Genomic DNA, 14,516 nt, shown 5'->3' on the forward strand with positions numbered 1-14,516 from the left:
CCAGTTGTAGCAGAGGTGCACCTCTGGGCTTTTCTCAGCCATTAATCTATATCCATCAACCACATTTCACATCTTGAATATTCAAGTAGTCATTGTTTTCTTGGTTTTAAAGACAGAAGCCAGTCAACAAAATATTCCCTCTTCCTCCCAGGTTTGCAAAGATAGAAATCCAAATATGAAGAACTTTGTTATGACCCAAGACAAATTTAAGGTATCAGGTGAGTAAGTCAGAACTTCACGTACTCAGAAGAGGTTCCCTTGCACTTTTGAAGCCATGCTGCTTTTGCTCATAGAATAATATTGTTCAAGATGAATCACTATTCTTCTTACATTTATTTTGCAGTTTCTTATTTTGAGATGTGCCCATTACATGCATTCTCAGGTAAGGCAATGGGAACTGTAATCCATCAAGAGTAATTTTTGCTAGCTTCTACATTGCCAGTAATGTTAACAGACTTAAAATAGTTCGAATGAAAGGTCAAAGGCCAGCGACCACTACTTGCTTCCCTTCAACAGGGCATGCAAACTGCCATTCTTTACACGAAGTTGGAAAGATATGATCTTGTTTGCTTGTATAATGACGTGCTACACAGTATACTCACAAGAAGACCTACTTGACAACTAGCCACAAATACGATACTTAGTTCCACGTTCTTTATCAAGAAGAGTCATTGAAAAGGCTATTATCACTTACATTGTAATAAGTGATGGATTACCCACAAATGCACGCTCAGGTATTGACTTGATGTTATTGCTATGAAATCCCCTACAAAAGGAAAAATGGTTTATACAGTAAGGAAAAAAAAAAAGTGAAGGCACAATCTGTATTCACAATGCACAACAATTTTTTGTTGTAATAAGAAAAGTGTCTGTATGTAAACGTATGACCTTGCTTTCTGGAATAAGACAGAACTGAAAAAAGCAAAAGAAAATAAAAGCAATGAAATAGCTGGAATTCTGCACTTTTCTAAATGAACAAACTGTTCAGATGAAGTAAACTGCAAAATGGTATTTTGAAATTCAGATGCCCTTGGTTGGAAAGTGCTTTGTAGCTGTATGTCATGTATCTAAGAATCTATGTGTATATGTATATGATAAAAATACACACACAGATATGAATCAATAACATTTATAGTTAAATAATAATAATAAAAATAAATAACAATAAAATAGTATATATATATTTCCCCCCATACTTGTTAAACTGCAACTATTTCTTTTGCTGGGATAATAATGGATTGCACAAGTTTATCAAGTAAATGACTTTATACATTATATTGTAATATATTGAGCCTCCCACAACCACCTTTTTGTTGAAATATTTTAAATGTGGACATGAACAAACTATCCAGTGCAGTTGTGCCTGCTGGATAGAGGGCCAAATCTTTGTCTCATCATTAATTACTGGATTTTATTCATATGAGTAATTCTCCATTGTGAAAAACAAAAGAAACAACTAAGATTTCAAAAGAACAATGATGATTTGTGTGGGAAACTCCCATTAGTTCAGTCGGGTATGAAAAAGGTTTCCCAGCTTAAATTTATGCATTTAGAAAGCCTCAAATTGTTCACTGATGCAAGTACGCTTGGCCATTACTTGAACAGGTCCCACACTATTGGTTTTCCTTGTTTAGGCATTGTGCTACTGCTGATGAGCTACAGAGCAAGGCTCTAAATCCCAGGTTCTTTTGCACGCAATAAAAACTGCATCCATGCAGATGCAGACTCTAAGTAATATGAGGATCCCATTTAATCTAGAAACCATAAACAAACTGGTTTTGTGGCTGTAATGAATGGGATTCCTTGCATGGCAGAAAAGCTGGAAGAAATGGCATGACTACTTCCCAGGGCAGCATCTGGCCCCTCATCACCATTCTGACTTGAGTTGGAGTGAGGGACCAGCCCCATCATCGGTCAAGAGCAGACTCCAGTGCATTTATGCACAGAAAAGTCTGAAGCACTTCTGAGCCGGTCAGAAGAGAGTATGCTTACAGGTGCAGCCTGTGTCGTGTCGTGGGGCACTGTACCCAAGTGATACACCCTGTCCGAACCGAAGGCACTTTATAGGCTGTCAGTTCACATACTGAGCAAAAGAGCAGTAAAATCTCTCTTCATCCCTGGGTAAAAAGACTATATTAAGGCCACATTGGGAAAAACGCTTCTATAGGAATCTTCAAAATCCAGTCTGGAAAACATTATGTATACATTAACTTTGGGTAACAGCTATACCTACTTACTTTGGAGAGATACCTACTCCTACAGCTGAAACCTTGAAGTGTGGAGCATCTGGGACAACGGTGTGCCTGTAGCATCAAACACATATGGCCCTGACTCACTGGTCACTTGCCAGGAAATCTCCAGCTCTCACTGGCTGCCTTGGATGCCTCCAAGCTGTAGCCAAAAAGCCATATTCTGTGTTTTCTGCCCAGGCACAAATTCTGAGCGAAATGAGGTCCCACCCAGAAATACCCTTACTAAAGTGGCCCTGCAATGAGCTGAACCTTTGTGGGTCTGGGCTCCCACTTGGGTGAGAACGGCAGGGCATGCACAACCTCGTGGGAGACACCTTGTGCTTATAAGATCGGCTTCCAGTGCCCAAAGCAAGCACTGAAGCACATGGTCTCATGGTCTGTGCTGGATTTGGGATGTCAGGTTGCAATTTCACCCTCCAAAATTCCTTGCACCTAGGAGCTTATCTGAAACAAATACTTTGATACCAAGAAGTGAAGTCCTACAGGGCCAGTAGGCACATCAGGCAGTTTGCTGGACTGGGCAAGGTGCATTTCCTGCAAACCTGGGTTACCCATGTCTAGCTACTGGCTCTGGAGGTCAGCAAAAAGGCAGTCCTTTGAGGCCGCTGGATTTCATACCAATTATTTTAGCCGACAGACAACAGTAGGGCAGAGAAACTCATAGCCTCATTCCCTCCTCCAGAGCAGCACTCTTTGCCAGCACTGGAGGTGCTGAGCTGGAGTCAACACTACCTGGGGATCCCTGCTTTGGAAAAGATCCCAGGTAGCTACTTAGAGTTAGCAAGGCTCATGGACAGGGCTTTAAACTGGTATCGAAGGGGGAAGGGGATAAAACCAGGCCCACTAGTAATGAGCCTAGGGATAAAGGGCCAAGGATGGGGGTGAGATCAGTAGCCCAGCCCAAGTGCGTCTACACAAATGCACGTAGCACGGGCAACAAACGGGATGAGCTGGAAGCCATTGTGCAGCAGGACAGCTATGATGTAGTTGCCATCACGGAAACGTGGTGGGATGACTGTCACGACTGGAATGCTGCGATGAAAGGCTATAAGCTCTTCAGAAGGGATAGGCAAGGGAGGAGAGGTGGGGGCGTGGCTCTGTACTTTAGGGAGTGTTTTGATTGTATAGAGATAGATTCCAGTGATGATAAAGTCAAGTGTTTATGGGTAAGGTTGAAGGGGAAGGCAAATAAGGGAGATGTTGTGCTGGGAGTATGCTACAGACCACCTGGCCAGGATGAGGAGACAGATGAAGTATTCTATAAGCGGCTGGCTGAAGTCTCGCAATCGCCAGCCCTTGTTCTGGTTGGGGACTTCAACCTGCTGGGTATCTGCTGGAAATATAACACAGCAGAGAGCAGGCAGGCTAGGAGGTTCCTCGAGTGCCTGGAAGATAACTTCCTGACACAACTGGTAGGTGAGCCTACCAGGGGAGGTGCCTCGCTAGACCTATTGCTCACAAACAGAGAAGGACTAGTGGGAGATGTGGTGGTCGGAGGTCGTCTTGGGTTTAGTGATCATGAAATGGTCAAGTTTTCAATTCGTAGCGATGTAAGGAGAGGGGTTAGCAAAACCTCCACCTTGGACTTCCGGAGGGCAGACTTTGACTTGTTCAGGACACTGGTTGAGAGAGTCCCTTGGGAGACTGTCCTGAAGGGCAAAGAGGTCCAGGAAGGCTGGACGCTCTTCAGGAATGAAATCTTAAAGGCCCAGGAGCAGGCTGTCCCCAAGTGTCGCAAGTCTAAAGGGCGGGGAAAATGGCCAGTCTGGATGAATAAGGAACTTCTGATGGGACTTAGGAATAAAAGGAGGCTTTACCACCTTTGGAAGAAGGGACAGGCAACTCAGGAGGAGTACAGAGATCTCATTAGGTTATACAGAGAGAAAATTAGGAAGGCAAAAGCCCAGCTGGAGCTCAGCTTGGCCACTAACATTAAGGACAACAAAAAAAGCTTTTCTAAATACATCAACAAAAAGAAAGCCAGGGAGAATCTCCATCCCTTACTGGATGCGGGGGGGAAAGTTGCAACCAAGGACAAGGAGAAGGCTGAGATACTTAATGCCTTCTTTGCCTCCGTCTTCAATAGTCAGACCAGCTATCCCCAGGGTGCTCAGCCTCCTGAGCTGGAAGGTAAGGATGGAGAGCAGAACAGCCCACCCATAATCCAGGAGGAAGTAGTCAATGATCTGCTTCTGCACCTAGACGTACATAAGTCTATGGGGCCGGATGGGATCCACCCAAGAGTACTCAGGGAGCTGGCAGGAGAGCTCACCAAGCCTCTCTCCATCATTTATCAACAATCCTGGTCAACAGGGGAGGTGCCAGATGACTGGAGGGTGGTTAATATCATGCCCATCTACAGGAAGGGTCGGAAGGAGGATCCGGGGAACTACAGGCCTGTCAGCCTGACCTCGGTACCAGGAAAGGTCACGGAGAGGATCATCTTGAGTGAGCTCTCACGGCAAGTGCAGGGCAGCCAAGGGATCAGGGCCAGCCAGCATGGGTTTAGGAAGGGGAGGTCCAGCTTAACCAACCTGATCTCTTTCCGTGACCATGTGACCCACCTTTTGGATGTGGGGAAGGCTGTGGACGTTGTCTATCTGGACTTTGGTAAGGCCTTTGACACCGTCCCCCACAGCATTCTCCTGGAGAAGCTGGCGAATCATGGCATAGACAAGTGTACTCTTTGCTGGGTTAAAAACTGGCTGGATGGCCGTGCCCAGAGAGTTGCGATTAATGGGGTGACATCCTCTTGGCGGCCGGTCACCAGTGGTGTCCCTCAGGGCTCAGTTTTGGGGCCGGTTTTGTTTAATATCTTTATCAATGATGTGGAGGAGGGGATTGAGTGCACCCTCAGTAAGTTTGCAGACGACACCAAACTAGGTGGGAGTGTTGATCTGCTTGAGGGTAGGAAGGCTCTACAGAGGGACCTGGACAGGCCGGATCGATGGGCCAAGGCCAACTGTATGAGGTTTAATAAGGCCAAGTGACAGGTCCTGCCTTTCGGTCACAACAACCCCAAGCAACGCTACAGGCTTGGGGAAGAGTGGCTGGAAAGCTGCCCAGCAGAGAAGGACCTGGGGATGCTGGTGGACGGCCAGCTTAACATGAGCCAGCAGTCTGCCCAGGTGGCCAAGAAGGCCAACAACATTCTGGCTTGTGTCAGGAATAGCGTGGCCAGCAGGGGCAGGGAAGTGATCGTGCCTCTGTACTCGGCACTGGTGAGGCCTCACCTCGAGTGCTGTGTTCAGTTCTGGGCCCCTCTGTACAAGAGGGACATGGAAGTGCTGGAGTGTGTCCAGAGGAGAGCTACCAGGTTGGTGAGGGGTCTGGAGACCAAGTCCTATGAGGAGAGGCTGAGGGAGCTGGGCATGTTTAGCTTGGAGAAGAGGAGGCTGAGGGGAGACCTCATTGCCCTCTACAGCTACCTGAAAGGAGGCTGGAGAGAGGTGGGTGTTGGCCTCTTCTCCCAGGTGAATAATGACAGGACCAGAGGAAATGGTCTGAAGTTGCAGCAGGGGAGGTTTAGATTAGATATTAGGAAGAATTACTTTCCTGAAAGAGTGGTCAGGCACTGGAACAGCCTGCCCAGGGAGGTGGTTGAGTGACCATCCCTAGAGGTATTTAAGAAACGTCTAGATGTGGCACTTCAGGGCATGCTCTGACGGGCACAGATTGTAGGTTGTTTGGTTGGACTTGATGATCTTAAGGGTCCTTTCCAACCATGAAGATTCTGTGATTCTGTAAAGCGGCTTTTAAGATCTGTTTGTGATGTAGCAGGGGTACAACCATGTCCAACTACTATATGATTACCTGTTTTTTTCAAAAAAATATGCTGATGGTACCAGTAACATGGTAAATAATTCAAATGGAAAGAATTCTGAACAGATGCACTGATGTACATTCACGCATTGTGTGTACAATGTGTGAATATAACGTCATCCATGTTTTTATAATTCAGCTGTTTCTTACAATAAACGTGGCTGGTTTCTTTTCATTGTTGATTTTTTTTAATGCAAACTATGTCTGTGTATCCAGAAGTGTTTTATTTACAGCATTAGAAAGGACTATTTATATTGAAAAGAAACTGCTTTAATTTAATGGGGGGAAGGGAAGGAAGAAGGAAGACATTTAAACTTGATGGACTAATAAGGGTGCCACACCTTCTTCTTAGACTAGAAGACTGTGATAAATTGGATTGTTTGCAAAATCCAACTGTGTTTAGGACTCAAAGTGAATGAATTGTATTTATTATTTAAGTTATTCCAAGGATGAAGTTCCTGGAAAAACTCACTGCACAACGCAGTACAAAAGTAAAAGTTGTCAGAACTTGAATGCTCTAAACTGAATATTGAAAATGATCTTTTATGCATGTTGGCATGTTTATTAGTTTTTCCTAGGATATCAGTTTTTAAGGATTACTGATAAAATCACCAGCATTAAAAAAATAATCACACACTAGACAAAACATCCTCCTTCCTCATATGAGCTCCGTACTTACAGTTCTTTTAGGTTTGTTAGTGTCCTGATAGCAGTGGGGAACTCGTCCAGACTGTTGTAATTTAAATCTCTGTGTGAAAATAGATTTTATTATTTAGGTTATGCACTGCATAATGGATAACATATAATTGTTGGCATTTGTAATGAAATATCATCTCCCATGCACTGAATAAATACATACAGCCAAAAGCCAGGAAATCCTCAAAAGTGTATGGATGTTTTCCAACAAATTCTATTTAAGGCACATTATCATTCCCATTTTTTATCAGCATCCTATTTTTAGTTATATCTTAGCTATTCTGCAATAAAGAAAACATAAGTGGATTCAGACACCTGTAAGTAATTTGCTGTTTTGTAAATTGGCCATCCTTTTCATTACTTCAAAGTATTAACAGGAAAAAAAAAATCTTTCAAACAGAATATTCAACAACTTTGTATGGTGAACTGCATTTTACCTAGCTAATACATCTCACTATAAAGGTTGCATTTGCCTCTGTCTTACTGTCTCGTTGTATTAGTCTTTCTTTTATTTTTACTGATGAAAAAATCTCTGAAGAGATTTTTCACAATGGTTAAGTGGTAAAGATAAGAGATACTGGAGTTTGGAGGGTAAAAATGATTGGGGGAAACCCTAACACAGGTGGGAAAGCATACAATAAGTTCAACGTTACCATTAACTGTGTTGTTAATTTTAAGATTTGTCAGTGTTCATATGGAGAATGTTTCCAAGCATGCAAATTGTAAAAATGGTTGTTTAACTAGGGTAGTGACCTCTGCTTTAAGAACTGCTAATGCCACAGTGGTAATTAGACTTTATTCTGGTAGGCTGAATGGACTATAAGCCCACTTCTGCCCTCAACATGACATGCGCATCCTTTAGCATTCAGGAGACACCTGAAACTAAAATTGAGGTATGTCAGTTTACTGTGATGCTCTCTTGCACTGCTTTGTGAAGAACATAGCCTGAAAAACTTGAGCAAAAGCCTTTTTGAACAGGCAAAACACAAATCACAGTTTACAATAGATTGAAATTGAAATAGTATCAGGCTGAAGTAATGCAGGCAGGAAACTGCTGTCTGAACTCAACAAGGCTTTCCTTCCTGCTTGTAAATCTCTCTCTCCTGCTTATTGACAAAAAGAGATTACAGGCATGTATGTTTTGGTTTTGCCCTCCAGTGATATGTGATTTCCAGACCTATGCATCGATGCAAACAAATGATCTTAAAGCTGGCGTCCATCATTTATACCGAGATCTCTTTAGATTATCTTGAAACTATCTGGAAACAGTCTACACAGTATGCAATTACTATGCTTGAGGCGAGTGCTACATTCTCCTATTGCAGCGAAGTGGCTGCACCTACACTGGTTCCCAGGTTCATGACTATCCTCTGTGTTTCCATCTCTCTCATGCCAGGTGGCTGGGACTGGGTTTGCAATTACTTATTCCATTGTTCTGTTTTTCCCCATTTTTGACCAAGTGCCATGTGAATCTCACTTAAAAAAACAAAACAAATGATTACATTTTTACATTTTCCTTCTCCTTTTCCCATCCCCCCTTCCGGTGCTACACTAAGGGACTTCCTCTCAACTCACAGGCGGCTAAGAGTCAAAATTGTAAAATTGCAATTCAGTGCCAAGGGACCAATGTAATCAACACTAGTGATAAAAAAAAAAGCCCAAAACTTCTTGCTTTATGATCTTAATGAAACATGAAAGTGGACAGTACATAGTTCTGTGGATGAGAATGCAAATAGTCACCTTTAGACTAGCGTTATTCATATCTGAAACTTTGTCTATTTGTTCCTCATAAACAGGCCTTTCAGCCTCTGTCCAGGTTGAGTAGAATATTTAAAACCTCTGAAAACAATGCAGCTGATTCTGGCAGATGCCAAGGGGAAGGATATGCAAAGTTTTACTGTCCCTGTAGCATTTTTGGGGGTCTGTGGTCTACTCCAGCAGACAACATCTTTATTCCATTAACTGTGTAGCGAAATGCTTTGCGCTAACCATCAGCACTGCGTTCCTGTTTGACGTTCTTCTGTAGAATTATTTTTTCTTAGAAAACTCCATTGGTCTGAACAGAACTATGGGGAAAACTTGACGAAATTTCAATCTTTACCAGTGTTATTCTTCAGCAGAGCTCTTTAAAGACAAAAACTTGGATAAAACTGAAACACCGCTCTTCCCCTCCTTGTAAAACACAGGCATAATTTGGCTATCTGGCACTTTTGCTTTTTCCAGGGATAAAGAAATAAAACCATCTGATTTTATAACCCTCCTCTATGGCAAGATAGTTTCTTACCATTAAAGCTTCTCCTTGTGAAAATTTCCCAATCTAGCTATTAGCTTTTCTGATTAAACAAGACAAATAAATAGTACTAAACTATGCAAACATAACTGTTCATGAATAGCCACTTCTTTTTCAATGCTCAGTACAGTTTTCAACTGTCCTTCAGACAATTTATCAATTGGACAATGCTTATTAAAAAGGCAAACTAATTTTATAGTCAAAAATAGGATTTGCTTCATAGAGTCATTGTAAACCATCACTTAGATCCTGTAGCGATTAGGCAAGCCAAAACCCACATTTGGCTTTTAGGCTATTTTTATTCTTTCAGAATATTAATGAAAACACTGAAAAAAAAAGGAAACAAATAAGAGGTCAACTCACAAAGTCTCTAGGCTGTGGAGCCCATCAAAGCATTTCTTTCCCAGGGAGTAGATTCTATTGTTATGGAGATGTCTGCAGGGGAACATTAAGCACACAGTCAGGAAAGCACACTGCACACAGTGGACTTAAGCAAAACATTTTGATGGTTAAATCACAAGAAACTTATTTTCTGGCATGCACTGATTACATGCAAGTCATGCTCTTGCAAAAGCATGTGTAGGAGGCACCTCTGCCACCCTCCTAGCTTTTTCCCAATATCTCCCCACCCATGCAAGCTTCCATTTGGTGTCATAAAAGGGATTTGTTTTAAAACCACCTGCATTGGTGGTTCCAGGTTGGGGTTTGCATATCAAGTACTGCAAAATTGTAGACATATTCTCAGTGGCGGTTAATCAAAAGGTTGCCTTAAAAACTCTGTGTGGGGTGTATATTTGGAAGATTTATATACAGAGGGTGTTAGAGGGTATGGCACAGAACAGGAGCAGGTGAGGAGACGGATAATACAGCAGACAGGAAAGGGGCATTAGGCTTGCAGAATGAAAGAAGACACAAAGCAATAGGACAAAAGAGTCATAGCTTCACTGAGATGAGTAAAGTAACCAATCTTAAAAGTGCTGCAACTTGCCTTCCTTTGAAACTATAAAAATCAACAACTACTTTCTCAAATGTTTAGCAATTGAAAGTAATTTTGTTATATATTTCAACCAATTGCCCTGCATGAAGGCTCAGAGTGCTGCCTATTTCTGTGTCTTTTAGACCAACATGGAAAACCCCCACGCTATGTGAAGCTTATTAATGTTGAGTAGATACAACTTGGAGCCACTTCAGGTTGTTTTTTTAAAAGGATGCCTTTTCCCCAGATTTTTCCTTTTATTTTATTCTTGACACTCTACCCTTATAGTGGAGGGAAACTACAGGAGTAGCACTTTAAAAGAAAATAAAGGCTGTGAACGAGGGGTTGCCAAATACTCCCCCTTCAATGCTTCATTCTGCTCTGAAAATAATGTTAAAGATCAGAGGCTCTTTGAATATTCTGCAGAACCTACAGAAATTGAATCTACCTGTTCATAAAAGGCAGGGATTCTGATGGCAAAATGCAAATGCTCTGTGAGTTTTTCTTTCCTAGGAAGAAATCTAATCAACTTGTTTTATTAATGACTACACTGACCTTTAATGCTTTAGTTAGCGTGAAGAGTGCACCTTCAAATTCCAATTATGTTTGATCTTTGTCATGACAGAGCTTCAAACCTGCTCCAACTGACCGTGCGTTTTTGCACCGAGTTGAAAATTTGCCAGACTGAATAGAGTAGCAAGCAAAAGAAAGCAGAACCACACACAAAGATTTTGATGCGCCAAATATGTCAGATGTTGTAGATCACAAGGAATGATTCAATTATTAATCAATGTGAAGCCCAGAAGATTAGAAATGAGCAAGACAGATTTAAAATAAGGAAACCTAACCGAGGAGAAGCGATCAGGGCATGAAAAGAAATACTTTTCTCCTGCATCTCTTAACCGTCCTCTTACCACTGTATTTCTGGAAGGGATCTAGAGCATGGTGTTCAAGACAGTCTTTTGTGTTTGGCATTACTGAGTTAAGTCTAGAAGCTCAGTCAAATGACAAGTCCATCCACTCTTTAACTTGAATGGGATTGATGCTTAGTGCAAACAGAAAGTAAGTATTTTGTGACACAAGGCGGCTGTTGCCCTCCATTTTTGGTGCCTTATATGCTTATATGAATACATTAAGCACTAGGCAGAGATGGTGATTATAACTGTCAGTAGAGAATCCTGGCATATGCCAGGTTCAGTGCTCAAGCTGGGGCTAGAATATGCTAAAATATGCTAAGTGTCTTACAGACTATGGTTTCAGACAGCTTGTAAAACTTGAATATATTATTCTTTCTTTAATAATGCTAACATTTTCCAAAGTATCCTGAAATAACTTCTCCACCTCAGTTCTCCTCCTAAGATTCTGCAGCCAGTCTAGAATTTTTTCCACTTGGTACATTCCCAGAAGATAAAAACCTGAAACCACGCTCCATAGTACTCCTTCCAGATTTTGGTGAGAGCTACGCATGTTTCATTCAGTTGAACTGGTATGCAAAAATAACAAAATACAAAACTACATATACTTTCTATGAAGGGAAATGCATACTTTTTCCACTTGATGGCATTTCCAAGTCACCCAGAAAGCTTTTAGATCATTTCCTTTTTCTAATCTTCCCTCATTCAGTACAAGCTGCCTTAGAGTCTTAGAGGGCACACAATTCATCTCTTCCTGTTTGTTTTGCTGACCAGATAGGGTGATTTTTTTAGTTTCCTTATGTAGTTCTTTACTGGAGATGGAAAATTTCAAGCTAGATCAAAACAAGTAATTTAACAAATGCTAGTTTAAGTGTAGGAAGATGTAAAAAATCGTTTTAGCCAAGATAATTTTTTAAAATTTTGTTCTGTAGCACATATACAAGCCAGAAAATTTATCTTTAAAACAAAAATATTTCTGCGACAAATGGAATTGACCACTTGGTAAAGGAATATCACAAGCCTAGTGCAACTGTAGAAGGGAAACTGCAGATTTATAGCCCCGAGATATCAGTTTAATATCAAGAATGTAAGATACAACAGACGTTTAATTAAACCATGTACAGACCTCTTTACCTATCATTTGCCAACTGAGGAAGTACTAGGGGAACATGTAATTATTAAAGGTTGTCTCAAGCAATGTCTAAATTAAACATTGCATCTTCAAGTCATTTATCACAAAATGGTCAAAGCCCTGCACAGAAGCAGAGATTGTGGCTAAAAACCAATTGATAAAACTTACAGAACTACCAAACTAGAGAGGTTTCCAAAAGCATAGTCTGGTATGTTATGAATTTTATTCAGTGCCAATGTCATTGCCTGAAGTGCTGGTAAACTTCTAAAAGCTTGGACGGGAATTTCTGTCAAAGAATTATCATCTAGCCACAGGTGTCTAAGGGAGATCAAGCCATTGAAGCAGTTGGGGGGCACATAGTTGATGTGGTTGGCGTCCAGACGTCTAGGAGAAAAAGAAATAGAGAAAATTGACTCTGAGAAAAGAACAGTGGACTTACACAATGGATATCAGAAGTTATGACCAAGAACATAACACCAAAGGATGGACATGAGTTGCCACATCCATTTTTCATTTACAGGTCCCTTTGTCAGCTGGGTTTCCGCAGACAGCTCTCCTTTGGAGACACTGACTCAGTGAGAGCACGCACTGATAATTCGTGAGCACAGTCTCTCTACAAACCGGGTATGAATTTGTTTCCTTTCCCAATTATTTGAAAGTCTGGAATAAAATAGTATAAGAAATTCAGACAGAGATTGTCTTTCAGAACCTATAAATCACTGAGCTGCAGGATGATTTGGATTTCCATATGCTAGACACCCATTCTAGGAGCCAAAACCAAAACTCACTTCTAAATCTCTGTTCCCGTTTTACCTTTTCTTACATATTGTTTATTCCAATGACTCTAATGAGCACTGAAGTTCACATTTTTTAGTAGTGGAGCAAAATATTTGTTTGTATTTTGTTGTGTTTTTTTTTTTTAAATCGAGATCAGTATTACTAATGCGATGTATTTATTTTGAAAAAGAAGTTATTAAACACACTTCAGTTGCCACAGAGCCAACAGAGGGAGCTCAACTGCACATGGTACCTTTTCAAAGTCTGCAGGTGATATCTTGCTCTCACACTTGTGTAAATAAGGATTAAATCTACCAAAACTTTTGCAGATGTAGCGCTACAAATATTATGTCATACATTCATTGGCTTTTGCTTTTGCTGTTTTGCTTTCCCATTGTGATGCTTTCAGGGAAATATTTAAAAGCGTGCTTCAGCTTTCTGAAACTTCGTGAAACATCCAGCTGGTGATCTGTATTCTGATACACTTTTTCTGCTTTTAATGTGTTGTAGTGACGTGTACCTTGTTCGGAACATGAAAGCCACGCTCTAAAACTTTTCTTGAAGATGTCTGTACAGAGAAGTAATTAAGTGAATGGTGAAACAGAAATAAAGTTAAATAGATGTTTGAAAACATTACAGAACAAACAGACACACCCAGGGTACAAAGAAGTAAGTCTGTACAACCTAAATTCGGTCTGTTTGAGAGAAATCCAATACTCTTTGTGGCGGGCATACTAATCTCTTTATTTAAAGCTGCTTCTTCATTTACAGTCATGTAAAATGTCAGGTCCGTTCTATCTCCTGCTCCATGCTGCTCCTACCTACTGCACGAGAACGAATAATGATTGCTACGGCTCTGTGCCAGGCTGGCAAATAACTGAGACAAGGTCAGTCGGAACAAATTTATAAAGTTCAGTGTCAAAGCCCTTGTACAATTAAATTTTCAAAATAATAACTGACATGGCAGGCAGCAGAGACAGAGCTTCCAAAATAACTCAAGGGTCTGTCAACAAATGGGTGAGGCTGGAAATGTTTAGAAATACTCATGCTGTACCTCCCCCATTCCCCGGGCAACAACCCTGCTACGCCTGTGCTTTCAAATAAGGTATAATTTGAATGAGTAGATGAGGTTTCTTTGTGTTCAGTCAGAAGTACATTTCTTCCCTGGGTGATGCTGGTATGTAAACTAAGAAGTTACAGTTGCCTTAGTTTGACAGTTACACTGATTAAAGAATGGAGGCTTTATTCAACCTAAACGTGTTACTGTATTACAGCTAAGATCTTGTTCAATAGGAACCTTGCCTCGGCAGCTCTGACGCCCACACTGGCTCCACAGGGGTTACTCACAGGATGCCCGGCTGCATGGCAAAGCCAACAGCCAGTTGTTTATGTGTGACCCTGTGGCTGAAATGGCAATGTTTCCCCTGTCATCAGCAGGACCAGGATTTTTACCTGACCGATATTCGGTGGCAAATCAAGTAATTGATTTTGTTTATAGCTGTAGTTTCCATATATAAACCCACCACTGGCTATGTAAACAAAATACACAGCATAGACGGAAAAACAGGACTGCCGTAATATAAATGACATTCTAGGTAGTTGCATTATTGTTTAAATAAACTTTGGAATAAACCAAGAAGCTATGAAGACTTGTGCC

General features: G+C 41.3%; 1 protein-coding gene across 3 annotated transcripts in view; it reads right to left on the bottom strand.

Annotated features, from left to right (window-relative positions):
- Nucleotides 1-14,516, bottom strand: part of LGR5 (leucine rich repeat containing G protein-coupled receptor 5) — a 96,763-nt gene that overhangs the window by 19,622 nt on the left and 62,625 nt on the right. For 2 of the 3 annotated variants that reach the window (XM_054188459.1, XM_054188457.1), the window contains exons 5-8: nucleotides 12,251-12,466; nucleotides 9,424-9,495; nucleotides 6,754-6,822; nucleotides 695-766 (exon numbers count right to left, since the gene is read on the bottom strand). In XM_054188459.1, coding sequence (XP_054044434.1) covers nucleotides 695-766; nucleotides 6,754-6,822; nucleotides 9,424-9,495; nucleotides 12,251-12,466 — 429 coding nt within the window. The remainder of the gene's footprint in view (nucleotides 1-694; nucleotides 767-6,753; nucleotides 6,823-9,423; nucleotides 9,496-12,250; nucleotides 12,467-14,516) is intronic. The other variant, XM_054188458.1, reaches the window with a different exon arrangement.

Source organism: Rissa tridactyla, chromosome 1, assembly GCF_028500815.1.
Source record: "Rissa tridactyla isolate bRisTri1 chromosome 1, bRisTri1.patW.cur.20221130, whole genome shotgun sequence".
Taxonomy (NCBI): domain Eukaryota; kingdom Metazoa; phylum Chordata; class Aves; order Charadriiformes; family Laridae; genus Rissa; species Rissa tridactyla.